The sequence below is a fragment of the Staurois parvus genome, unplaced genomic scaffold (assembly GCF_062004578.1).
Source record: "Staurois parvus isolate SC_StPar_1 unplaced genomic scaffold, SC_StPar_1.0 ptg000314l, whole genome shotgun sequence".
NCBI lineage: Eukaryota > Metazoa > Chordata > Amphibia > Anura > Ranidae > Staurois > Staurois parvus.
The window spans coordinates 3,504,512-3,532,500 of record NW_028318110.1 but is presented as its reverse complement, the minus strand read 5'-3'; the positions used below and the strand labels follow the sequence as shown (position 1 = coordinate 3,532,500).

At 39.7% G+C, this 27,989-nt stretch overlaps 2 protein-coding genes across 4 annotated transcripts in view; one reads left to right on the top strand and one right to left on the bottom strand.

Moving 5' to 3' along the window:
- The window catches only part of LOC149457558 (cellular communication network factor 6-like), a 26,943-nt gene extending 941 nt beyond the window's left edge, over window positions 1–26,002 (top strand). The window contains exons 2-4 of the mRNA XM_089683543.1: window positions 1,888–2,130; window positions 12,763–12,956; window positions 19,701–26,002. Coding sequence (XP_089539669.1) covers window positions 1,888–2,130; window positions 12,763–12,956; window positions 19,701–19,982 — 719 coding nt within the window. The 3' untranslated portion in view covers window positions 19,983–26,002. The remainder of the gene's footprint in view (window positions 1–1,887; window positions 2,131–12,762; window positions 12,957–19,700) is intronic.
- LOC149457557 (tubulin epsilon chain-like) overlaps window positions 20,562–27,989 on the bottom strand; it is a 44,193-nt gene continuing 36,765 nt past the window's right edge. For 2 of the 3 annotated variants that reach the window (XM_089683541.1, XM_089683542.1), the window contains one exon: window positions 20,562–27,989. In XM_089683541.1, coding sequence (XP_089539667.1) covers window positions 27,831–27,989 — 159 coding nt within the window. In that variant the 3' untranslated portion in view covers window positions 20,562–27,830. The other variant, XR_016313604.1, reaches the window with a different exon arrangement.

Here is a 27,989-nt window from a genome sequence, read left to right as displayed (position 1 = left end):
TACAAACACACACTATATTGACAGAAGTATTTGGACGCCTGCTCATACATGCTCATGAACTTTAATGGCATCCCAGTATTAGTCCGTAGGGTTCAATATTGACTTTGCCCACCCTTTGCAGCTATAACAGCTTCAACCCCCCCCCAATTTCGCTCATCCATGTCTTTATGGACCTTGCTTAGTGCACTAGTGAGCAGTCATGTTGGAACAGGAAAGGACCATCCCCAAATGTTCCCACAAAGATGGGAGTATGAAATTGTCCAAAATATCTTGGTATGCTGATGCCTTCATTGGAATTAAGGGGCCAAGCCCAAGCCCTGAAAAACAATTCCACACCATAATCCCCCCCCCCCCTTCACCAAACGTTACACTTGGCACAATGCAGTCAGGCAAGTACTGTTCTCCTTGTAACCACCAAACCCAGACACTTCCATCGGATTGCCAGACAGAAAGGCATGATTCTTCACTCCAGAGAACACATCTCCACTGCTCTAGAGTCCAGTGGTGGCGTGCTTTACACCACTGCATCCGATGCTTTGCATTGCACTTGGTGATGGCTTGGATGCAGCTGCTCGGCCATGGAAAACCCATTCCATGAAGCTCTCTATGCACTGTTGTGCTAATCTGAAGGCAAAACTAAGTTTGGAGCTATTGACTCTGCAGACAGTTGGCGACTTCTGTGCATTGTGCGCTTCAGCATGCGCTGTTCCCACTCTGTCACGTCATGTGGCCTACCACGATGTGGCTGAGTTGCTGTTGTTCCCAGTTCCTTCCACTGTTATAATACCAAACAGTTGAAATTTTTAGTAGCAAAGAAATTTCATGGATGGACTTATTCCACAGGTGGCAACATATTACAGTACCATGCTTGAATTCACTGAGTTCGTGAGAGCAACCTATTCTTTCACAAATGTTTGTAGAAGCAGTCTGAATACCTAAATGCTTGATTTTATACACCTGTGGCCATGGAGGTGATTGGAACATCTGAATCCAATTATTTGGAGGGGTGTCCCATTACTTTGGGCAATATAGTGTGTACATATGCTGTATGTATATACCTCACACTTTACACAGCAATTTTTGTCAATGACATTTCTTCAGCATTTTACTTTTTCCTAAACTATTCCATGTGGCCATTTCTCAAACTATCATGCTAGATGACTAATCATGCTAAATTACTGAGTCTAGAATGATTAGGCCTGCCACAGTGCTAACATTCTATTGGCCCAGCTTCTTCATCCTGATGTCCACATATGAGCAACTGAACACCATAGACTTGTATGGAACCAAGATATGGATCAAAGCCAGTTTGTCTCCCAGCCCATAGAAGTTTATGGCCCTCTACTGTACATGTGAAGACATCAGAATGAAGAAGCCACCAGAAAAGATGTAAACATTGTGGCGGACCTCCACAGTCAAAATTCAATGGGATGGGGGCAAAAGGCTAACAACTTTTACTGAACGTTTATTTACCCTTTTAAAGCTCCTGAGCACCCCGAGACCTGAGTGGTTTTTTTTGTTAAAATATTTTCAGCATGACATAATTGAGAGGGGAATTGGTCATATACGGCATGTGCATGTATAAGGCATGGGGACGCCTTATTTTTTTTTTATAAATGTATGTTTATTGATCATAATAAGTACTTGGGACAGTAACAAAATGCATCATATCCATGAGGTACAAGGTAGAAGGATTGCAAGTAAACATTTGCTAAACATAGTATGTTGATGACCAGTAATACAACAGTAGGTGAATTTATGGCTTAGTATGGTGTCCTTTTTTGGAAAAATATGATCTATGGAACATTCAAACTTATAACAAAGACATGTGTATTGATTAGCACATAGTATAAATATACCTGATATCTTCTATCCTTGAACTTACAGATATATATGCTGTTGGATGTGAACTCAACGGTGTGCTTTATCAGAATGGACAGTCTTTTCAGCCAAGTCCCTTTTACACCTGTCTTTGTATAAGTGACACAATTGGATGCTCTCCACTGCTTCATTCCAAACAAGATGGAAGCCAATGCACAGAGTCTACAGATGTCACTAAAAAAAAGGCTGATTTATCAAACTGTGCTTTAGAGAAGAATGCAGCTATGACAGAAAACAAACTTATACCAGGTATACAGCATTATCTATCAAGTTTCTTTTGTTCACTGTAAGGCCTCCTATACAAGTGAGCCAACCTGTTGACTTAAAGTGGTTGTAAACCCTATCATACACCCAGTGCAGTGTAAAACAAGGTAGAGAGAGTGCACCAGCCTTGTGCATTAACTCTTCTTCAGAGTGGTGGATTGCCCCCTTGAAATGCGTCCGTTATTTGGAGGGTGCTCTTGCGTTTGGGACTGGTCTTGGTGACTAGGTTGCTTTGGACCCTGATATGCTTTTGCCATTGAAGTTGTTTGTGAGTATACATCTATTTTATTAAATCAATAAAACTACCACTCAGGTAATGCACAAGGCTGATGTGCCCTCTCTTCCTTGTTTTACAGTGCTTCTTCTGAGTTCTCCCCCAACCCTTAGGGGGCAGCAAAGCCTATTTCAGTATTGGAATTGCTAAGGACCTGTGATCCATTTATTGCCAGTGCACCACTCTTGAGCGCAGGGGATTTTTGATCCCTCCCTTGTCCCCCGTGTCAGAAAAACTTGTCAGAAGTGATAGAGGAACAAAGCAGCAGACAGGAACGACACTGGTTTGCATTGAGAAAAGTACACACTATAGAGGGATATGCTTTGTTCATATTTCACGTCTGAGGTTTGCAACAACTTTAAAATAAATTCTGTTTCAGTCCACAATATTATTTTATTATAGTTTGTAGCACTGACTATGTAAGTTTGTTGAGTGATATTGAGCCAGACATTCGCAGTATGTAAGAAACATACATAGAGGTCTTTTTTTATGTTATCTAGTGATTAATGGTTTGTTAGGTTTTTGTGGGTTGGACATTTTTTGGTCTTTGTGTGTAGGAGTTGCAGATACAGTAACAAATTTGACAGCATGTTAAGTATTTACAAAGCATCTGGGATTAATGGAGGAAATATCAGCTTTGAGTTGTTCAAAGGAAACAAACACTGAAAGATATTTGTAGGCTGATCTTATGAAAATTCTAGTTGCTTAACTGTCTGTGGCTTCCAATATACAAAACAAGCATTCAACAAGTGAAGACCTTATTTTCATATATATTTCATATAGACCGCGCTTAAGGTCATACAATCAACTAAGTAACCATATATACAAATTATAGTGATAACAATGGACAAAAATAAATAAAATATTGGTATTCAGTCCCAACATGTGAATTTAAGTGCAGTAGTGCTGTATCCTTAACGGTGAACCTCCGTACTGAGGTAACAAGTGCTTCACTGTGCTCACACTGGTGCCCCACATGGATGTAAATTCACCGTCATCCCATGACCATCTATCTCTAGGTTAGTCAAATGCGCTTTTGGGACTATCCCAGTATGCAATATGATATTGTTGGCCGGTTTTCCTTCACACTCCTAACCATGGTAACCGGTGACCCTCCACTAGGGCTGCATCAATAATAGCTCCTCTCCTCCACAGGCAGTAATTCATATTATGAGCATAAAATAAAACAAAATCAGACAGTGTAAAACCGTAAGAGCTTTAATAATGGGGTCAAACGATAAAAATGCCACTCACAAAAAAAGTGCCTTTCCTGGCACTAGGTGTATTCAGCCTTGTTGTATATGAATGGAAGTTAAAATGGCCACCGCGTTCTAGCGTGCATTCCAAATGGCGGAAGTGACGTTACTTCAGTCACAAATCAATTGCTCAATCATACTGCAGGGATAATTTTTTTTCATTTATCCACTGATTCTGCCATTTTATAAATGCATTTACCCTATTTCTGTGTATAGACATGCATTAGGGAACCTTCCCCCTTAAGAACACCACTATGTGCCAACTTTTCAAATAGATTTTGTATATGTGTAATTAGCATCAATATAATGGCTTAACCATATTCCATTGGGCGCTGACTTTATTCAGCAATGTTGCAGTTATTGTTAAAAAATGAGTGCCACAGCTGTACTATGATTGAGCAATTGATTGGTGACTGAAGGGTATAATTACCATCTTCAAAATGGCAGATTTTGCACTTCCTGAAGACAATCTATTGGTCGAAACGCATTGAGGTTTTATGACGCAACTTCTGATGACGTCACTACCGTCGTTTGGAACGCACGCTGGAAATTATTGGAGCTTTAAGCTGGCCATAGATGACATTCAGGTAACTAGTATTTTTGAAGAACATGAGGTCAGTAGTGGCAACCTATATACTTTCTTCCATACAGGTTTCCTTTAAAGCCTTGTAATTGTATTAGATGTTCCAATAAAGGTAGGAATCATTGTTTTCTTTAAAGCATTATTTGGCAGCACTTTTCCTTATCAGGATTCATAGTCTATTCTGTGTATGAGAAGCAAAAAATTATTTTTGAATGAATAAACTGCCGAAGGTTGACTAAATCTGCTTTTAGCATTTGTGATCCAAATATATGAGATAAATCTTGTGTATAATATCTAGATCATTGACCTTAATCAGTAGCTGTCACTGTGTAATGTAAGTGTTAATAATAGTAAAAGCAGGGTGTAGTGCTAAAAAACAAATAACGGGGAGCTACGGAGTTGTGACGTCACGCCGCGGCGCCAAGAGAGCCCCGGCGGCCATCTTCAGATAATCAGTGTTTTTTGTTTGCCTATACTCATTGTTTGTACTTCACTTGAATAAACATCGTCTGTTTAGAAGATATCACACTACCTCCTCTTTTGGAGCTCCTTGTGAGCTACTAATACCCACAGAGCGGCTGCATCACATATGGCAGTGGATACAAGGCAGTGTGGGGCACCTGACCAAGACCAGACCACTGAGGGATCCCCAGTCTTCTGGAATTGATATTTCTTAATGCGCATTTGGATTGCGTATCTGGTGAGTGCACAATCTCATCATTCTTATCACCATAGCACCAGACTAGACCACTGGACTTTGAAGATCATCTGGATCTCCTGTGCACTTTTCATTGTGGACTATTGTTTGATTTCCTAGTCCTGCACTTTGCACTTGATTGGTCACTAAACAGTGACAAGGATTATCACTTTATGCTGCACTTTATTTCAATTCATATGAGCTGGTTTCATGCGTTTTTATGATGTATGCATGCATTTACCATTGACACGGTTTTTGCACCATTCAGTCACTTGATTTTATTATTTAAGTATCGTTATTTATTGTTTTATAGCACTGCACCCTGCTTTTACTATTTATTTGGAGGTTTTATATGGTACCTTTTGGTGTTTAGCAGCTTTATTTCTGTATAAGCGCTCGCTTGTTTTTACAGATTATTCTTAAGTGTTAATAATAGTGTTCATGTATACTATGCTTGTTATATTTGAAGATGACTCACAAGCTATTCCGAATCTGTTTTGTCGGATCACTTGCATTAAAAGTAGAAATTGCACTGTAGGCTTTTTTAAAACCAATAATTTAGCACATTGTGTGTCAATGACAGATTACTGTCATTCATATAATAAAGGCATGGCTTTGTTTAGGCACATTTTCAGCAAAACAATATGTGCACTAGTATTGGTGGAATTTTTGTTGTAATTATCATCAGTGAAACAATAACTGATCACTAAGGAGATTCATCTATAAACAGTGAGCTAACAAAACATTTCTTGATGCCCATAGTAATTAAACAGCTTGCAATCGCACTGCAGTACAAAACTGAAAGGACTCATTTTAACTTGCTTTGGACTCAGAAACGCGATCAGGGAGCAGTGCAGGAGCTGCTGCCAGGCATTTAGAAGGCGATACTGCCGCCTCCTACATGTTGTTTTTTTTCGACACTTGAACAAGGTTTTGGGAATTCTGTACTGCAACCACAAGACTAGTATTTGAATACATGGAAAATGCTTTGCATGCATTTCTGATGATGAAAAAAGGCTCTGGACAGCATTTGGATATGGAACAGTTAAACAACGCTGCTAAACTCAAACGCTTATAAATGTGGTTAGCCGCGCTTACAAGCGTTTGGCGTTTGAAACGCTGATAAAATCTACTCCTGAAAGTTTGGTGTGTTAAAAAAAATGACTGTAAACTCAACTGACTGTAAACGATTGTACATGGACACATAGGAAAACTTTAGGGAGAGTTCAGGGGCTGCTGAAAAAAACGCAGAAAAGCTCCTAAATTTGAGTTTATCAGCTGCAGTGTACATGGAGCCTTATAGCTTATTAGCAGTAGTTCTTTTGTTCTGGCTAAGGGGTGGGAATTTCATGCCATAATCATGACTTTATCTCTTTTTATCGTTTATGAATTTAAACATCATTAGAAGACACAAACATTTATAGGCAATACATTACCAAACTAATTCTGTGGGTGTTAAGCATGGTAAACGCTACTTCACTAATGCTTTTGCTGCCACTAATGTAGTATTCACATACTTGCCTGTCCAACAACATAGAGACGTGGTGATACAAATCTAAAGCAGTACCTGTATGGAGATATGCTATCATATAGCGCAATAACAGGATTTCTTTTTAAGCTATTCCATTTAAAAGTACTGCTTCCCTCAAAAACAAGATGATGCTACACATTACTTCTGGAAACTGATAGAAGGTTCACAACTGAGCAGAAAGTCGCATACTGAAGATGTCAGATCACTTTAGATTGTACGCTCCTTGAGGGTTAGGGACTGATGTGAATGTACAACATACGTATGTAAAGCACTGCGTAAATTGACAGCGCTATAGAAGTACCTGAAATAAATAAATATCCAACTTTATTAAAGCAAGACAAAGCGCACTGTCTACCTACTACCTAGGACCAGGGGCGGACTGACAACTCATGGGGCCCCTGTGTCCACACCCAAACCACACCCAAAAAAAACCTATGAAAGGTACTAGAGGCATCTCATGGGGCTCCTTACTGACCCTGAGCCCCCGGGCAGTGCCCAAGGGCCCAAGTGGTCAGTCCGCCCCTGCCTAGGACCACCCTTCTCTGATGTTTCATCCAATATGGGATTGATCATACAGATGCAACCAAGCTGTTCACAACTAGTCACACATGTATTACGGGGGCAAGTCCAAGGGGACATTTTCTTCCTAAATTAATTAATTATATCAGTACACCATTCTAGTGATAAATCATATGAATATTTTTTTCAGATGTCAAATTTAACCTAAGGAAGTATTTTTAGTTATGAAAAAATATAAACTGGATCATTTGTAAAATAAACTATAAGCAGGTATTGGTAATAGTTATCCACTTGCCAGTGGATACTTGAGATAAGGTAAGCCACACCAGGAAGTACCTGGCAAACATTGACTTTCATAAAGGGTTACATACTTTAATAAATTAGAAAAGTGCTGCTTTACATGAAAAGGAAAGGAAACAAAATCTATGTCCCTTCAATAGCTAGGGAGAAATGAGAAAAGGCTGAAGTGAAATCTATGTGTTAATGCTGAGCTCCAGGAAATAGAAGGTAGGAATTGTTAATACATCTGCACCAATGGAGTGTAAATTGTGTATTACTTATCTTCAGAATACAGTATTTTCTAAAAAGATGCTAAGCCAGTGGTCTATTTAGCACAATGTAGCCTCCCACCATTCTTTTCCCATGCCAACTGACCAGTCAGAGGACTGCCCCCAGAGTAGTGTGTCCCAATACTTGGTATGAGCAGGACATGGAGTGGACCTTCTTCCAATCATGTTGGTGACAGCCAGGGGCGGACTGACAACTCATGGGGCCCCTGGGCAATAGGGGGTCATGGCGCCCCTTTGTCCTTGGCCAAACTCAAAAAAGACTATGAAAAAAGTACAAGGGGCATCTCATGGGGCCCCCTACTGACCCCGGGCCCTCGGGCAATGCCCGAGTTTTCAAATGGTCAGTCCGCCCCTGGTGACAGCAGAACTTTAGTAGTAGAGTACAAGGGAGATTTTCGGATTTCCTCACTCTACCCTTTTTATTGTTCTCACTGCCACCCTCAGGCATTGGCTGCAAGATGAAATGTAACATTGATTTCCTGGGGATATCTTTCCCAAGTTCAGCATTGTTTTGTTCCAGTTTCTTTTTTAAACCTGACAGGGGCTACAAAGGAACATGGGAGGTAATTTTTAAGAGGCAAGTTCTGGTAAGGAGGAAACCACTTTAAAATAAAAGAAAATGTAATGTGCTATGGGTTCAGGACCATAAAAGACAATACGAGGGAGCCTGGAGTCCAGCTTTAAATCTCTTATAATTCTAACAGGATGTTAGAAAAATCCACATTGGAGTGCTGAATGCTGTGTCATTGTGAGGCTGCATTCACACTTGAGTGTTTTGTAGTTTGAAGCTTGAAGCTCCAAAAAAGCTCAAACTTAAAAAAAATCAATTGTTCATGAATAGGCACCATAGAGAACAATTGATTTTTTTTTAAGTTTGAGCGTTTTTGGAACTTCGAGTTCAAGTGTGAATACAGCCTAAATTAGTATCTTTAACTTTCAGTTGGATTTGTAAACATGTCTAGTATTTCAAACAGGTGAGCTGCAAGAGAAGTAACATATGTTTTCCTAATTTATATTTAATGCACTGGCTACATATTGCATATTTTACAAGCTAGTCTTATAAAAGACTGCATATTCAAAGGAAAAGTAAAGGGATTCCTATATGTGAGAGATGATAGTACAAGCAATCAATGGCTGCTACTGGATCAGTATTTTGTACTACTAAGGCTTGTTTGCTGTCAAATATCTGATTTCAGAACTTAGTAAATACATCTTTTAGGAAACAATTTAGGGCTAGTGGTTAAACCAGGGTCACTTGTTTACCGTGTTGTGATTGAATTCAGGTTAGGGGTTTATTTTTAGGATTGGGTTAGGTTTTAGAGTTCAGTTAATGGTTAGGGATATAGTTATAGTTAAAGTGTTCGTGAAGGCAAAACGGTTTTTACGTTTTTGCTTACAGTGGGAAGGCTTAAACCATTTCCCAAGTTTTTTTATTGCTGGCTGTGTCCCTCTATTTGTCCTGTGACTACTGTCACCAGAACAGATAGTGAGAAAAAAATCCAAAGTTTAAGGGTTGTCATGAAAGCAAGAGGTGAAGGGAATGCAACTCTTCCAGCAACAACAATCTATGAAATTCCCCTCCCTTTGTGGAAACTTTCTCTTACTTCCAGTTTTGTCTTCAAGACAGGTAGTAAAGGCAGACCTCCCTAGCAGGAAACAGACATAAAAAAATAAAGTACTTTAATCCTTTTCCAGCTTTCCTTTGTATCTTTGTATAATAGCATGAGAAACAACTTAATATTCAAACTAACAATTTTAACATGCTCTTATGTATTGCAGATAAGTTCTGGGCTTCTAACCTGCTTCCTCATCTGACAGCATTAAACCAATGTCTACCTTTCAGGTACACGTATAGATTTGGTCACATTATTGAACAATGTTAAGGATGGGCAATGTTGAAATGCTACCTTAATGCTTTACGAAGCATTAATGGACAAAAGGTGAGAGTACAGTAGATGCTTTTACTAACAAATTAAATAAAGAAGACTTTTGAATCACAAGATATTTTTTTATAATTATAATACAGTAGGTAATAACTTTGTCAGAGATCTTTGAAGCATCAATCCAAAGAATAGTCTCGTTACATCATAGCTGTCTTTATACTATACTTTTCTTTGTAAAAAAAAAGTTAAAGTTTATTTGTGGCTATGAAAATGCAGATATACTGTATACTGTGATAAGATACTAAGCAAGCAGTGACTGAAGATGGCTATAGATGGGCTCATCAAGAGCCACCAGTGCTGAGACATCTTCATTTTGTTTTCTACTTTGGAACTTACTGCATAGTACCTTGTTGCTCAGTTGATGCAGTAGTACACACAGGGGTTTATTTACTAAAGCTGGATCACTCAGAATCTTTGTACTTCTGCATGGAAACCAATCAGCTTCCAGGTTTTATTGCTAAAACGTAATTGAACGAGCTGAGGTTAGAAGCTGATTGGCTACCATGTACAGGTGCACAAGATTCTGAGTGAACCAGCTTTAGTAAATCTCCCCCTCATTGTAAAGTACTTCTTCTCAGTTGAATACATTGTAAAACGATGTATGCAATAATGTGTGCTTCCAAATGGTAGAAAAACTAATTTTTGTCCCCTGCAGTAACATTCCATGGTCTAATTCTAGTCAGATTGCTGCATCAGGGTATCACACTGGGAGCAGAATTAAAATGTTGATGGCCACCCTGGCAATTAACCTCTGCAGAGTCAAATCCATGTTATTAACAGAATACCTCGTAATAGAAACCAATGGGCCAGAACAAATGATCTGTGACCTAAATAGAAGATTACCAAGGTCCTAGCTGGCAACCAACATCAATTCAAATATCTTTGGTCTCAAGAGAGACAGCAGATATAACAGAAGGTATCCTTACTTCCAGCACAAAACCTAAAAGCAGGGAACTCAGTCTCTGCTTATGGGTCGGTGGTCAGTCATGAAAATCTTTTTGCCCTCTTTTAGTCGTGTGTATGTCCAGACCTGATGGTGTATTGAACGGATATAGCCATAATTTTACAGAACCAATATAACCAATATGCATACAATTGTTTCTGGCTTCTTGGTCATCATAGGTGTAAGATATGGCTTTACTGGCTCTATAGTGTCATCACATTATCCCTTTAAAAAGCACATACAAATGAACAACAGCCCCTCTCACATTCAGTCACACATTTTTGCTCAATGGCCAACTTGATCAGACACCAGTTAACCTTAGAGTATGTGTCTGGGGTACCTGGAGGAAACCAAAATTTTGCACGCAAATAGTATCCTTGGTTACAATTGAACTTGATACATCAGTACTACCCACTGATTTACCTTGCTAATTTAAAGATGGACAACCTTGAAAACTGGTTAAAGTGGTAGTATACCACCACCAAAATAAAAAGGACCCCAGCATGTTTAGGTCATGTACCAGTATGCGCCGTATACTAGCACATTATGACAGACTTACCTGGACACGGAGCCCTCCAGCTCAGCACTGTCATGGCTCCCGGGCACATCCATCTTCAACCAATCTTCCTTCCAGGTTCGCGAACTCCGGCTTTATGAATGGCTGGGGCGCTGATGACATCACTCCAGCGTGTCTCTTCAGAGTGCATGTGCTGCAGAAGTCACCGGCTGCATGCTGTGTGAATATTTCCTAAACAGTGCAAGTTTAGGAGATATTTACTATTTCAACAGCTAAGTCTTATTATAGGCTTACCTGTAGGTACAAATTAAAAAGTGGACGTTACTTTCACTTTAAGACAGGTATGGCTGTATACAAGCTCCACTCAAGCTTATTAGTCATATCCATCTCTTTAGCACACTCCTACCCTCGGTCTACCTGTCTATATAAGCTCATTCATAAAATTTACCTCTCCTTTGCAATCCATAGAAAACTGGACATACTGAGCCATATATTTCTTAAATTGGTTAGTATGAGACCTAGAAATATTGGTAGGAGTTCCACATTCACTCTGTATGCAGGTGTGTATTTACCACAAGGCATTTGCATAGGGCGGCATTTTTCAGGGGGGCAGCAGAAGGGACACACACGGCATGAGAACCTGGTGGGTTCCGAGACATGCTGTGGGTTTCATGACGGTGTATGCACAGCCTGTCTCGTTCCTGGGGATGTCTGGAGCTGTGAAGGAGAGTGTCTTTCTTTGTCGCCCACCAGGGGTTATGGTGGCTGGTGTATGGGGGGCAGTGGTAGTGGAAGGCTCGGGTGAAGGGCAGGGGTGTTCTTGGTCAATGTCAGGCTCTTTCTGTGGGGGGGGGGGGGCACCAATTGTTGTGTTGCCTAGGGCAGCACAAAACCTAAATACACCACTGTCTGTATGGACTCTGACCTAGCTTCCCTAAGGCATTAAAAAGAAATTTCTTCATACATATGACTTTGGCCTTTTATAAACGTACATACTTAAACCTAGTCTGGTTTACCTCCCAAAATAAGCCTTGTATACCCTGAAAAGACTTGCAGCCCAGGAAGAGATGACAGTAGCTGGAGAGGGTTTAACTGTGGAGATGAGAATCTTGCACATTTTAGTACAGGTTTAAATGCAGTATTTCTCATATAGATAAAAGTGTACATATGATTGGAAAGCTTCCTACTTTAGCTGATGGTCATGGCAGTGCTTATGGAACGCACAATATATGCTGGGATAAAATATCAAGCAAGAATATGCAATTCTCCAGGATTTTATACAGAATTACATTTTTGGTCAATTATTTGTGTATAGTGTTTAAAATAAAAATGTCATGAGACAAATATGGTTGCTGTCCTTATGACACTGATAGTTTCCTGGCTGCCATGCTAATTCTCTGGCTTTAAAACACCATAAAGACGCTATATATTGCTATTAAGAACATAGTTTCATACAAAGATCTTCTCTCTATTTGTTAGGTATTTGGGTTCTTGGTAGATGCCACTAGGTTGAATTACACACCAGCCTGTTGGCCCTTTTTGGAACTTAGTCCAAGAGTTCCAAAGTCTTCCACTTTTGCTCTAAACACCACAGTGAAATCAGAAATAAGTAGAAGTCGCCCCACTAAATCTTGAAAGAGAAACACCCAGGAATGCGGGGAAAGCTCTCATCTGGAGTGAACAGTATTATAAGCAGTGGGTGACCCAGCACACTGCTGTCCACCCTTATGCTGAAATGTCAGTTTGTTGGATAACTCACTTTAAATTTACTATGCTTCGTTCTAGTATACAAAATTCTACCACTTGTTTGGAAAAAGAAGTGCCTTGTCCAGGCAACTCAATGGAGTCCATGTTCTAAAACATGTGGCATGGGGATCTCAGTCAGAGTTACCAATGAAAACAGCAAATGTGAAATGACAAAAGAAAGCAGACTATGCTACCTACGACCATGTAATACTACTCTGCTCAGTGCAATAAAGGTAAGCACATATGAAATTCCTTTTTAGGTTGTCAAGTTGAATGTTTTAAATGTATAAAAGCATTTTAAATTAAAACAGTTGTGGAAATTTACAAGTTATACCACAATAAATCCAAGAGCTCAAATTGTGGCCATGTAATTAACTTTTTTGCCATGCACCACTTGGCTGCTAAGTACTCTTCTCAGTAGGACTCAAACCTATATGGAATTTGTGCGGATGCTACATCAATAGAATATCATATAGGTTGCCAGAATGACATTGCTAATGAATATAAATTGGCTTACTGAAGCCCCATCATCTTCTATTCCAATATCTTGTCAGCTAAGGAGGTAACCTAATAAATGAATAAACTTAGCTCTTTCTGCCTCTGCAGGTAGATGTATTCACACAGGCAGTGTTCAGGTTAAACTGAAATATCCAATCTGTTTAGTTGTTATTGGAATGGCCAGGAATATACAGTTGTGTTCAAAATAATAGCAGTGTGTTGAAAAAAGTGAATAAAGCTCAAAATCCTTCTAATAGCTTTTATTTCCATACACACAAATGCATTGGGAACACTACACATTCTATTCCAAATCAAAACATGAAGAAAAATATATCAAATTTGTGTTGTTCCTCTAAAAAAAAATTGAAGAAAAGTGAATATTAGACTGTTCAAAAAAATATAGCAGTGTTTGTATTCTTCTTTACAAACTCAAACATTCACTATATAAACTGAAAAATGTTTGAAGATTTTGCTTTCCTTTGAATCACTTAATTAATATTTAGTTGTATAAGCACTGTTTCTGAGAACTGCTGTACATCTATGTTGCATGGAGTCAACCAACTTCTGGCACCTGTGAACAGGTATTCCAGCCCAGGATGGTTGTACTACATTCCACAGTTCTTCTCTATTTCTTGGTTTTGCCTCAGAAACTGCATTTTTGATGTCACCCCACAAGTTTTCTATAGGATTAAGATCCGGGGATTGGGCTGGCCACTCCATAATGTCAATCTTGTTGGTCTGGAACCAAGATGTTGCACATTTACTGGTGTGTTTGGGGTCGTTGTCTTGTTGGAACACCCATTTCAAGGGCATTTCCTCTTCAGCATAAGGCAGCATGACCTCTTCAAGTATTCTGATGTATTCAAACTGATCCATGATCCCTGGTATGCGATAAATAGGCCCAACATCCCCTATGAGAAACATCCCCATATATTGATGCTTGCACAACCATGCTTCACTGTCTTCACAGTGTTCTGTGGCTTGAATTCAGTGTTTGAGGGTCGTCTGACAAACTGTCTCCGGCCACTAGACCCAAAAAGAACAATCTTACTTTCATCGGTCCACAAAATGTTGCGCCATTTCTCTTTAGGCCAGTCAATGTGCTCTTTGGCAAATTGTAACCTCTTCAGCACGTCTTTTTTCAACAGTGGGACTTTGCGGGGGCTTCTTGCAGATAGCTTGGCTTCACATAGGCGTCTTCTAATTGTAACAGTCCTCACAGGGAACTTTACACCTTCTTTGATCTTCCTGGAGCTGATTGTTGGCTGAGTCCTTGCCTTTTTGGCTATTCTTCTATCCATTCAAATGGTAGTTTTTCACTTTCTTCCACATCTTTCAGGTATTGGTTGCCATTTTAAAGCATTTGCGATCATTTTAGCTGAGCAGCCTATCATTTTCTGCACTTCTTTATATGTTTTCCCCCCTCCAATCAACTTTTTAATCAAAGTACGCTGTTTTTCTGAACAATGTCTGGAACGACCCATTTTCCTCAGGATTTCAGAGAGAAATGCACTGTAACCAGCATGTACAACATTTGCTGCCTTCCTTCCTTAAATAAGGGCAATAATTGCCACCTGTTTTTCAAAGAATGAATGACCTCACTAATAGAACTCCACACTGCTATTATTTTGAACATGCCCCTTTCAATTAGTGATTCAATTACACAGAATCAGCAGCATGCATGTCATGACTGGTGGGTCTGTTGGATTTCTATTACTCTACTACACCTGCTAGTAAATTATTTGCCATGTAGAAATATAATTTCTACCAAAACAGTGATTAATCAGATTAGTGATATCTGACTGCTATTATTTTGAACACAACTGTATATGCCATGCAGCCTCATAGAACACAAGAACACTGGCACTGGAAAGGAGTATTAAAGCATGTATAGTCCTAAATAGAACAAAAATCTAATACATTGCAGTTTTACATTCCTTATATGTATTTGTTTTCTTTCTAGTTGTTTTCCATTTAATTTCCCCTGGTGATCCTGATCCTGTGAGTAATACACTTTCTGTACAAAGGTGAAAACTCACTGTAATGTAACTATGTAAGAGCAGCATTGTCACCCTGTGACAAGATTTGTCTTGGAACTACAGGACAATTTTATCTCCATAATATAGGGGGTTGTTCTATAGTCCACAGAGAGAGAAAACTGAAATCAGGAAGTAATCTGCTCACTGGATTTCTCGCAGGATCAACAGGTATCAAACAGATGTAACAAATAGTTTTCAATGGTATATTTAACAGACCAAAAAAGGAGCAAATTACAGAAGTTATTGTTAGGGTTTACATATTATTATACAGGATTTATAGAGCGCCAACACTTTGCGCAGTGCTTTACAACATGAGGGCAGACAGTACAGTCACAATTCAATACAGGAGGAATCAGAGGGTCGTACTCGTTAGAGCTTATAATTCAGGATTTAAGACAAGCCTAATGCTTGGTACCCATGGTCCAAATATCAGCCACTATTGGCTGGTTCAACAGAAACCGGCCGACATTCGGCCCGTGTGTACAGGAGCCTGTCCAGCTGCTGTAGAATGGGCATGCCAGAAAAACATCTGCTGATCGACATCTGATCAATGCTGGCAGCCAATTTCTGCAAGCGCTGACTGGTGTGTTTTGGTGGAGAGGAGGTGCCCCTGTCAAAACACAATATCTCAGTGGGGAGATTGCTGTACTAACATCACATAGTTAGTACAGGGACCTCCTTGCGAGCTCCTCTTAGTGTGTATCGGGCAGAAGAATAAAAAATGGTTTTACCAAAGCGATCTCTGAGAAAGGGTGAATGCTGTGGGGTTAGGAAGCGGGGAGAAAATTAAATTATTGTATTTTAATTTAAACAAGATAAAAGTAAATAGATTGTACACATTCCACACGCTGAATGATCTCCAAGTGCTTTCTACTCCATAATGTTTTTTTTCTTGTTGAAAAGTCTGCTTTAATATATTCACAGAGGTGTTAAAGGACAGTCTGGTTGATTTGCACAAATGCATCTGTGGCTGACAATTGTATATCAAAACAGACATGTTAGGGTTTATTTAGTAAAGGCAAAAATACTGTGCACTTTGCAAGTGTAGTTGCTCCATAGGTTAGTTAATGAGGTAAAGCTTCACTTTACAAAGAATACCCAATCACATGCAAATAAAAAAAAAAAAACAAAAACAAAAAAAACAGCATTTTTACTTGCATATTGGATAATGGAAGCAAACAGCTTCCCCTTGAAGAGTGCAACTACACTTGGAAAGTGTACAGTGTATCTGCCTTTAGTAAATCAACTATGTTACAGTATGTCTATTAGGAAAGTACCTAGTTGTTTATCTTACTGAAAACATAAGAGATTCCAGTTCTTGAATAAGATTTACATAGACGTAAGAATTTACTGATGTGTACAGTATACTCAGGATCTTGTTAAAAAGATCCTGAGTAAAATGTTCCATAAAGACCTCGTGTAAATGTATATAAGCATAAAGTTTTCTTTATTGCCAGTATTGCAAACATAAAATTTTCTATTTTTGCTTTACGACTCTGTATTCATCACTCTATTCCTGATCTTTCCGCAGCTGTGTGTATGGTTCCATAGATACAATATATAGATATACATACATACATACACACACACACACACGCTGCTCCAAAAAATTAAAGGAACACTTTTTAATCAGAGTATAGCATCAAGTCAATTAAATTCCTGGGCTATTGATCTGGTCAGTCAAGTAGCAGAGGGGGTTGTTAATCAGTTTCAGCTGCTTTAGTGTTAATGAAATTAACAACAGGTGTACTAGATGGGCAACAATGACACGACCCCCAAAACAGGAATGGTTTTACAAGTGGAAGCACTTAAATGTTTTTCCCTACTCATCTTTTTTGACTGTGTTTCACTAGGTTAGCATTTGGCTAGGGTCAGTGTCACTACTGGTAGCATGAGGCAATACCTGGACCCTACAGCGGTTACACAGGCAGTCCAACTCCTCCAGGATGGCACATCAATGTGTCCCCCAGTACATTGTCAAGAGCATGGAGGAGATTCCAGGAGACAGGGAGTTACCCTAGGAGAGCTGGATAGGGTCATAGAAGGTCCTTAACCCATGGGCAGGACTGGTATCTGCTCCGTTGTGCAAGGAGGAACAGGATGAGCACTGCCAGAGCCCTACAAAACGATCTCCAGCAGGCCACTTGTGTGAATGTCTCTGACCAAAGAATCAGGAACAGACTTCATTAGGGTGCCTGAGGGCCCAACGTCCTCTAGTGGGCCCTGTGCTCAGTGCCTGTCACCATAGAGCTCGATTGGCATTTGCCATTCAACACCAGAATTGGCAGGTCCACCACTGGCGACCTGTGCTTTTCACAGATGAGAGCACGTTTACCCTGAGCACATGACAGACGGGAAAGACACTGGAGAAGCCAAGGAGAATGTTATGCTGCCTGGAACATGCAAACTCCAGGCAGGTGGTACCTTGGTTGGGATTGGAACCAATGACCCCAGTACTGGCAGGCGGAAGTGCTGTTTTGGTGGTGGGTCAGCGATGGTCTGGGGAGGCATATCCATGCAGGCACGCACAGACCTCTACAGGCTAGACAATAGCATCCTGACTGCCATTAGGTATCAGGATGAAATCCTTGGACCCACTATCAGACCCTACGCTGATGCAGTGGGTCCTGGGTTCCTCCTGGTGTAAGACAGTGCCCGGCCTCATGTGGTAAGAGCATGCAGGCAGTTCCAGGAGGATGAAGGAATTGATACTATTGAATGGCCCCCACATTTGCCTGACCTAAATCCAATAGAAAACCTCTGGGATATCATGTTTCGGTCCATCTGACACCACCAGGTTGCACCTCAGACTGTCCAGGAGCTCAGTGATGCCCTGGTCCAGAGCTGGGAGGAAATGCCCCAGGACACCATCTGTCGTCTCATTAGGAGCATGCTCCAATGTTGTCAGGGATGCATACAAGCACATGGGGGCCATACAAACTACTGAGTACCATTTGAAGTTGCTGACATTTCAACAAAATGGACTAGCCTGCTACATTATTTTTGCACTTTGATTTTTGGGGTGTCTTTGAATTCAGTCCTCTGTAGGTTGATCATTTTCATTTCCATCAAACGATGGGGCATCCTTACGTTCCTAACACATTACCCAGTCCATAGCAGTATAGATATCCAGCATGATATTTTTAACCATTGAGATCTGATGTGTTTTCATATCCAGCATGATATTTTTAACCATTGAGATCTGATGTGTTTTCAAAGTATTCCTTTAATTTTTGTTGAGCATTATATAACAATGCATCTATATCCACATCCGTAAAAAAAAAACACGCAGAAGAGGCCTTACACAGTGCTATACAATGAAAAATAAATCTAGACAGAAACAAGCATATACATAAGGAGGAGAAATAGACCCAACAATTAAATGTATGCAAAACACAATAGGGAGACAATTGGTTACATAGCAATTAATAAAGTAGAGAGAAATTTCAGTTTTCAAGATGTGGGTTTAAAATTAAAAATCTTGTTGCTATGCATGGAATGTTATGAGTGAAGAGGACATTAGTAGTACAATGGAGGAGCAGAGAACGTGTGCTTTAGGAAGCATATGTGAAGGAGATCAGAAATATAGGCCGGGGAGGCGTTGTGAAGTGTAGAAGGCAAAGGATAGTAAATTATATTCCTGGGAGGAATAGAAAAGTCTTATGCAGACCTAATGATTGATAATAGAGTTTAGGGTATTGTTAGTGGACTAGGAGGAGGACATTGCAGTTGTCAAGGCAAGAGGTTATGAGAGTGTGGACAAGAACTTTGTTGGTCTCTTGAGGAAGGTGCAGCCATGCTGCAGATGTTACAGAAGTGACAGTGAAATATGAACCAAGGGCAACACCAAGACAGCCTTGAAGAAGACCTTGAAAGAATAGTACAGCAAATAAAAAGAAAACAAAAGTGTCTTAAATGACAAATAATCAAAACTGTAAAATACAGAGGAAAGTTTAAAGTGATTGTAAAGGCTCGATTTGAAGAAAAAAAAAATACATGTCATACTTCCCTGCTCTGTGCAATGGTTTTGCACAATGCAGCACTGATCCTTCTCTTCTCAGGTCCCCCATCAGTGCTCCTGGGAATTGCCCCTCGCCGAGTGCCCCCATAGCAAGCCGCTGTCCATGGGGGCACTCATGTAGGCTTGATCTCAAGCAGGCTCTGTGTGCCCTGACAGTGTGGCTCGGCGGCACCCCCCCTCACCTCCTTGCTGGCTGTGACTGACAGCAGTGGGAGTCAATGAGGAAGGAAAAAGTCGAGAAAGAGATTGGGCTCAGGTAAGCATAAAGGGGGCTGGGGAGTAGCTGCATGCAGAGGGTTTTTTACTTTAATGCACAGAATTAAGGTAAACAATAAAAAACATCTGCCTTAAGAATCACTTTTAGAAGCAGGTATAAATATAAATAATGGGTATGCTTTGTGTGTTGTATTATTTTTTAGATTCCAAAAGGAAAAACATGTCAGCCTACATTTCAAGAACCTCAACCAGTGAAATTGACGTTATCGGAGTGTTCAACAGGAAGGAGTTATAGACCCACTTATTGTGGTGTGTGCACAGATCGGAGATGCTGCATCCCCAACAAGTCTAAAATGATAACAGTCCAATTCCACTGTCAAAATGAAGGCTCCTTCAGTTGGAAAATGATGTGGATCACATCTTGTGTTTGTCAGAAGACCTGTATTAACCCAGGAGACATATTTGCTCATCTTAAAATTTTGTGAGTAGTAGTTTAGCGGTTTGGTTACAAAATGGTCACACTTTACACTGAAGCCATAATCTAGAAATGATCAGGAAATATATAATAAACTATGCACCCAAATCACTTTCAGAAACAAATGCTAAAACACACAAGATATTATAGTAGGAAATCACCTGCAAGATTCTTATTAGAAGGTACAATAATTTATATAGAAAATAGGGGCATTAGTGACAAGAATTCTAGGGAAAGTTTACATTTAAAACAAAGTTTTAATTCCCATAAGAATATACTATTCATAGTATTTACACTCTTTCTTGCCTCAACAAACCCAATTTGAATAATAAAAGGTTTTATTCACTCAAAATTATTTTGATAAAAAAATTACAAAATTAATTTTCTATGGAATTTGTGTTTAGTTTTATTTAGAATTGCCCAGAAACCTGCTATGCATGGGACCTGTATATGCATAGTACATATCTCAACCCACTAATATCCTAGATAATAGATAATCCTTATTTTAAAAGTGTGACTATGAAACATACGCATGTGGCTGGGACTTTATAAGCACGTTAGATAAATACAGTAATGTATATACCAGATCTTAAAATCAAAAGAATTCTTTATTAAATAAAAATGTATATGTATGTAAATACAAATCGTAAATACAAATCATGCATGACAGATCTTTAAAAAACTGCAGCCTGGCCTCTCAACCCTATTTTTAAAACAATTGCCAAGGACCGAATGTGGGGTATGCACAAAGACTTAACACAGTCCTAAAATAAACTTCAAATCATACACATGTGGCTGCGACTTTATACGCACCTGCGTACAAGCAACCTGCATACAAAATCCTAAAATCATAAGATTTAAAATATACAGCAAATATAGCACAGCTAATCAAGCAAGGTTTTTATAGCCCTTGTAAATATAGCTTGTGAAAGAATATACCATGATCCTTGATGCCTCTAGAGGCGCTGACAGACTGAATGAAAATTTTGGGAAAAACTACATAAGGGTTGATTTACTAAAACTACATGGTGCAAAATCTGGTGCAGCCCTGCATAGAAACCAAACAGCTTCCAGGCCTTAAATTGAACAAGCTGAAGTTAGACGTTGATTGGCTACCATGCACAGCTGTACCACTCTCCAGTTTTAGAAAATCAACCCCATAGAATCCAATTGTTGCAGAACCTTGTGACAGCAGTAGTGGTGTTAGGTAGGCTTCTGTGGGGGTTAGGTGAAGGCATCGCTCTATAAATTTTAACACTCATGGCTCATGTTCCCCTTGGTCTTTGTATCATATAATATACCATATGCACCGCTAAGGAAGACAACTGTTTGAAATGTGGCAATTATCCCTGAGTAATGTATTTGTAAAGCAACCTATATTGAGATTTAATGAGACATGTGGAAAAAATAGTGATATATTCTTTCCCAAGCTATTTTTACAAGGATTATAAAATCTTTGCTTGATTAGCCATGATACACTATATTGCCAAAAGTATTGGGACGCCTGCCTTTACACGCACATGAACTTTAATGGCATCCCAGTCTTAGTCCGTAGGGTTCAATATTGAGTTGGCCCACCCTTTGCAGCTATAACAGCTTCAACTCTTCTGGGAAGGCTGTCCACAAGGTTTAGGAGTGTGTCTATGGGAATGTTTGACCATCCTTCCAGAATCGCATTTGTGAGGTCAGGCACTGATGTCGGACGAGAAGGCCTGGCTTGCAGTCTCCACTCTAATTCATCCGAAAGGTATTCTATCGAGTTGAGGTCAGGACTCTGGGCAGGCCAGTCAAGTTCTTCCACCCCAAACTCACTCATCCATGTCTTTCTGAACCTTGCTTTGTGCACTGATGCACAGTCATGTTGGAACAGGAAGGGGCCATCCCCAAACTGTTCCCACAAAGTTGGGAGCATGAAATTGTCCAGAATGTCTTGGTATGCTGACACCTTAAGAGTTCCCTTTACTGGAACTAAGGGGCCAAGCCCAACCTCTTTAAAACAACCCCACACCATAATCCCTCCTTCACCAAACTTTACATTTGGTACAATGCCGTCATGCAAGTACCGTTCCACTAGCAACCCAAACGTCCATAAGATGGCCAAACAGAGAAGCGGGATTCATCACTCCAGAGACCACATCTCCACTGCTCTAGAGTCCAGGGGCAACGTGCTTTACACCACTGCATCCGATGCTTTGCATTGCATTTGGTGATGTAAGGCTTGGATGCAGCTGCTCAGCCATGGACACCCATTCCATGAAGCGCTCTACGCACTGTTGTGCTAATTTGAAGGTCACACAAAGTTTGGAGGTTTTTAGCTATTGACTGTGCAAAGTTGGCAACTTCTGCACACTGTGCTCTTCAGCATGCACAGACCCTGCTCTGTCATTTCACGTGGCCTACCACCTGGTGGCTGAATTACTGTTGTTCCCAGTTGCTTCCACTTTGTTGTAATACCACTAACAGTTGACTGTGGAATATCTAGTAGCAAGGAAATTTCACGGATGGACTTATTGCACAGGTGGCAACCTATCATGGTACCATGGTTGAATTCACTGAGCTCCTGAGAGCGACCCATTCTTTCACAAATGTTTGTAGAAGCAGTCTGCATGCCTAGGTGCTTGATTTTATACACCTGTGCCCATGGAGGTGATTGGAACACCCAAACCCATGATTTAGAAGGGTGTTCCAATACTTTTGGCCATATAGTGTGTGTGAATATATATACACATACATACACTATAGATTCTTCTGATTTTAAGATTTTGTATGCACATTACTGTATTTATCTAAGTTTGCAATGAAGTCCCAGCCACATGTGTATTGCTTTGAAGTCAATGTTACTGCTGTTTTAAGACTGCAATCTGCCCTTGGCAATCATTTTAAAAAACAAATTTATAACAATTTTTGATTATAATTATATGTATAAAAATGATATAATTATAAGCATCTTACACTTTCTGAAAAACGTATCCTCCTAACTGCTGAAAACCTGGGGAAATTAATATTTTTCTTAAGCTGGGTAGACACTATAACAACATAGAAGGAAAAATGCAGTACGATGAACGATCGTTCTATTTTCATATAGTGTGTATACAACGTTCGACGTCCAATTCAGACTTTCCAAACGAAAATTTCTGAAGGGACAAACTAGCGATTTTCATTTAATGTGTACTGTGTTCGTACAAGAAAAATAGGATACGAATGACTGCGTATGATCAGAAACAATAGACAACATTAATCTACGCTACATTTCTACGTCAAAACAATGAAAAAGCCTTTGTCGTTTGAGAATTTTCATACAATTAGTACCATCCTCGGGTTCGACTTGCTGTGAATCGTTGACACGATTTTCTTATAGTGTGTACACAGCTTAACTGTAGTACAATGTTAATCCTGTGCATTGGATACTTTTAGGCTGTACAGTTAATTTGAAATGTAGTTGAGAGCAGTGGGTGCAGACACAAGATTTTAAAAGTACTCTACTGGAATTACCCTCCTCTTTCATGGAAAGGAAAGTAGTTGAAACTGCTATTTAGTTATCTATTTATGTTGTCATGCTGCTTTTTAGTTATTTTTAAAAAATATCAGCAATGTCAATTTGGATTCACATATGGCACCCACTGTTGATAAATACTAGTTTAATACTGTCACCATTCAGATATGAATACACTACTAAGTTCAAGAGCATGCTGGAGTACAGCATCGTGTCATATTCATGTGACAGCTGGTAGAGTCAATACATGTAGAAATGAATGATCCACTGGGAAGCAAGCAGAGCTTCTCTGCAGTTTCCCGGCAGCTTCTGGCAGTTTGCTTGATTAACTCAGTAGGAGTAAAATGCTTTTAATGGCCAAGTTTTGACTTTCCTCATGTCTGACATGCATTGTGTGTGCAATATATAAATCATATATATTTAATATGATATGACAAATAGTCTTCTTCAATTATTAAATAGGTTTATAGTTGAAGTTAAAGCAGAATTCCAATTAAACTCTAACTACTTTTAAAAATGCTTCCTCTCCCCTCCCAACACCTATTCTGACTACCCTGTATAAGAAGAGATCTGCATACTTACCTATTTTCAGGCCACTTCCATCAGGTCAAATTATATTCTGTGTCGACCAGCAGCAGAATGGGGATGGAGAAAACGCTCGACAATGGTTTGTATTGCCTGAGCAGCGACATCCCATTGGCTCATCCATTGTCGGCACTCCCTCCCCTGCCACTGGCACAACCTGACAAAGAAGAGTAGATCACATCACTGGAGCGGCCTGAAAATAGGCAATTAAACAGATATTTTTTTTTACACAGGTTAGTCAGAATGTCCATGTTTAATTAGTCTTATAGATTCACATATTGCATTGTTATCTTGGATGTCGCTCCATTTCCTCAAATTGAACCTTTCCAAAACTGTGCTCCTAATTTTCCCCCCAGCCCGTGCCCCCCACCCTCTCCATCACGACCAACAACGCCACCATCACTCCCACTCCGCAAGCCAAAGTCCTAGGTGTCACTCTTGACTCAAACCTGTCCTTCCAACCCCATGTCCAATCGTTGGCAAACTCATGCAGACTCCATCTCCGCAACATCTCCAAAATACGTACGTTCCTAACCCCAGACACTACTAAACAACTCGGTCATTCCCTTATTATCTCACGACTTGACTACTGCAACTCCCTCCTCACCGGTCTACCTCATCACAGACTATCCCCGCTTCAGTCTATCCTGAACTCAGTGGCCAGACTCATCCACCTTACCAACCGCTCCATATCCGCCACCCCCCTCTGTCATTCCCTCCACTGCCTTCCGATTGCCCAACGCATTAAATTCAAACTACTAACACTGACATACAAAGCCATTCATAACGCTGCCCCAAACTACCTCACCGACCTGATACCCAAATACCACCCTACCCGTAATCTTCGCTCCTCACAAGACCTCCTACTTTCTAGCTCCCTGGTCTCCACCTCCCATGCCCAATTGTAGGACTTCCCCCATCCTCTGGAACTCTCTACCCCAATCCATCAGACTGTCACCTTCCCTCCTCACCTTCAGGTGCACCCTGAAAACCCATCTCTTCAGGGAAGCCTACCCCACCCTCACCTAATTGCTAATCTACACTCTACACTCCTCCTACTACTCCATCCCCCACAGCCACTTCCTCCTGTACCACTATCCCCTCCCTCCTAGATTCTAAGCTCGAAAGAGTTGGTCCCTCGAACCCCTCGTGTTTTGTCTTGTTACTGTATTGTCTCATGTACTGTCCCTCACTATAATGTACAGCGAAAACCTTTTGGCGCTATATAATGTATAATAATAATCTTTGAGTGGGAGGTGCAGCAATATATTTTTTTCTTTTTTATAGTTGTGTTGGTTGTGGGAACATAATTACATTGCTAGCAGCCAATACCTTTTAGCATATTTTACATGGTGCACAATATATATTTTATATATTGTTAGAGGCGTGGGATACATTCACTTTACTTTTAAGAGTAGTTAGGGTGTGACCAGAATTCTACTTCAAAGGCTATAGCTTAGATAGAAAACACCTAATGAAATATGGGAGCTACCAAAGTTGGCCTGCTTCTGAAAAGGCTAGCTATTTAGTTCTGACTGGCTTTAAAGTCATGGACCAAGGGCAAGCATGTTGCAAATAAAGAAGAACAGTCAGAATTCATTATTTTTTACCTGATACAGGTCAGTAAATCAAAAGACTGAGAGCAAAAACATCACCATGACACCCAGGCCTAGTATTCAGGAGATGTCAGCTCCCATATTTTTTTTCTGGTAGTTCTTCTTAAAATACAAATTGATTATACATATTTATTGTGTTAGTATATAATTTGTGAATTTGTTACTTATGTTCCTAAAGGTTACCATGGATTTCTAAGAAATAAAGAATCAATTGTTATAAACCAACAATATCCACGTATATAAACTTTATATTAGACAGCAAATAACTTTATGACCTCAAAATACCCCTTCAGTATATTCAATTATGTGAAGTTATCAATAAAAATAAAGCTATTACATATTGTTTATAACTACAATCTTATTTGACAAAATTTAAATATAGTATTTTTTTTTAAAAACAGGTTTCACAAATATATATATACAAATTGCATACAGAAAATGTACTTTTGTTTGTCATTAAATCTCACAAAGAGAATCCAGTTTGTACATGTGAAACTATTCAAAATGATCAGTACCTTTCACAATAGTGTGTTAAAAAATAATTGTAATTTAACTCAGTTGCAATATTAAGACATGTTTTGTAAACTGAACCACCCAGCTCTCCTTAACCGATGGGTCTGACTGTGGGCAGCAAGCCAGATATCGATATACCTCTGTATTTTTCAAGCTTTGTGATGCTTCCTGTTGACCCCAAACCCTGTATGCAGCATTCCTGGAGTGGTAAACCATTACAATAATTGTTCTACTTTAAGCGTTGCTTGGCCCTGCATCTGACATCCGTGTACATACAAGTGTTCAGTAACATTCTACACTGAAAGTCCAGTATTTTATAAAAGCACCACCTGAAACATTCTGAACACCGCTTCCTTGCATGGGTAACTGTGAATACCCTACCGGTACTTATCTTCCTGAAAAAATTAAATAAAATAAAACAAGCCACTATCTGAAACCCAACATATCTAAACCAAGATTAAAGAACGGAGACACAGTGGGGGGTTATTTACCAAAACTGCAGAGTGCAATATCTGGTGCAGCTCTATATAGAAACCAATCAGCTTGCAGATTTTAATTCCAAAGCTTAATTTTACAAGCTGAAGTTAAAAGCTGAATGGCTATCATGCACAGCTGCACCAGATTCTGGAGTGCATCAGTTTTAGGCCCTATGCATACTAGCATTTTTTTTAAGCTCCTAGAAGCTGTTATTTGCATTTTTCTTTCTGCTCCTAGAAGCTAAATAGTGTTATCCTATGTGTCCATGCACACTACTTTAGGCTATGAGCATTTTCTGAGCTTCAGGATCTAGAAGCAGAAACAAAATTGCTTGTGTAGCGTTTTTCCAGCAGAAAAAAATGCTAAATGCTCATAAACGCTGCTAAATGCTACTAAAACACAGCTTTTTTCTCCCTTCACCATGTACTGTAAGAACACTAATAAAACGCTAACACTCTGAAACGCTACTAAGAACCGCTATTATCAGCGGTGTTTATGCAGCATTTTTTCCAGCGTTTTTTGAATTTACAAAAACCACTAGTACGCATGGAGCCCTAGTAATTCTCCCCCACAGTTCGTACCTGCCGGTATGGCTGAATCCTATGGAAAAATGCATGTGTCCAACACAAAGCCTTTAAAGAATTAGGGCTCCGACACATGAGCAGTTGAAACAAATTCTGGTGTATTTCTCCCAGGAAGCTCAGGTGCCGTGTATAGCTGCCTATAGACATGAATAGCTGTGCTCCCCTATACTCAGGTATGCGCCAGTACTTACATAAACACATGTAAAGGGTATAGGCACATTCAAAGAATAGAAAAAACAAAAAAAAGATATAGACAGTTCACCGAAGTGCAAAAATAATCTCTCATTGTAGATGAAGTCCAATAGGCTGAATCTCCTTAAAACTATATTGCTGAGATTTTTGTACCTCTCAGCTTCCGTTACTGGAGGCTCTCCTCTTTTTAAAAGAGGAGGAGTCATGCATGTTCCAATCTTCCTTACTGGAATTTGTCAAGTTAATAAAGGCAATCTCCTCATTTACATCCCTCAACTTTTACAGAGCATGCATGTTAATGCATCTGTATCAGATTACTCTGGTACATATGTATAAGACTTTCAATTGCAGAATTAAAAAAAAAAGAAATTGCAAAACGTAAGGATAGAAAATAAATGTCAAACTGCTATGTTAAGTCGAGGAGGGTTTGGCATATATAACCCTTTGGTGGCATCCAGTTGGTTGTACTCTTCTATTAATGAGGATAATGATGTTAGAGCCTCTGAAAAACAGCTCTGCTCCATGCCGTCAACTTGTAGGTAATGGTGAAGATGAGC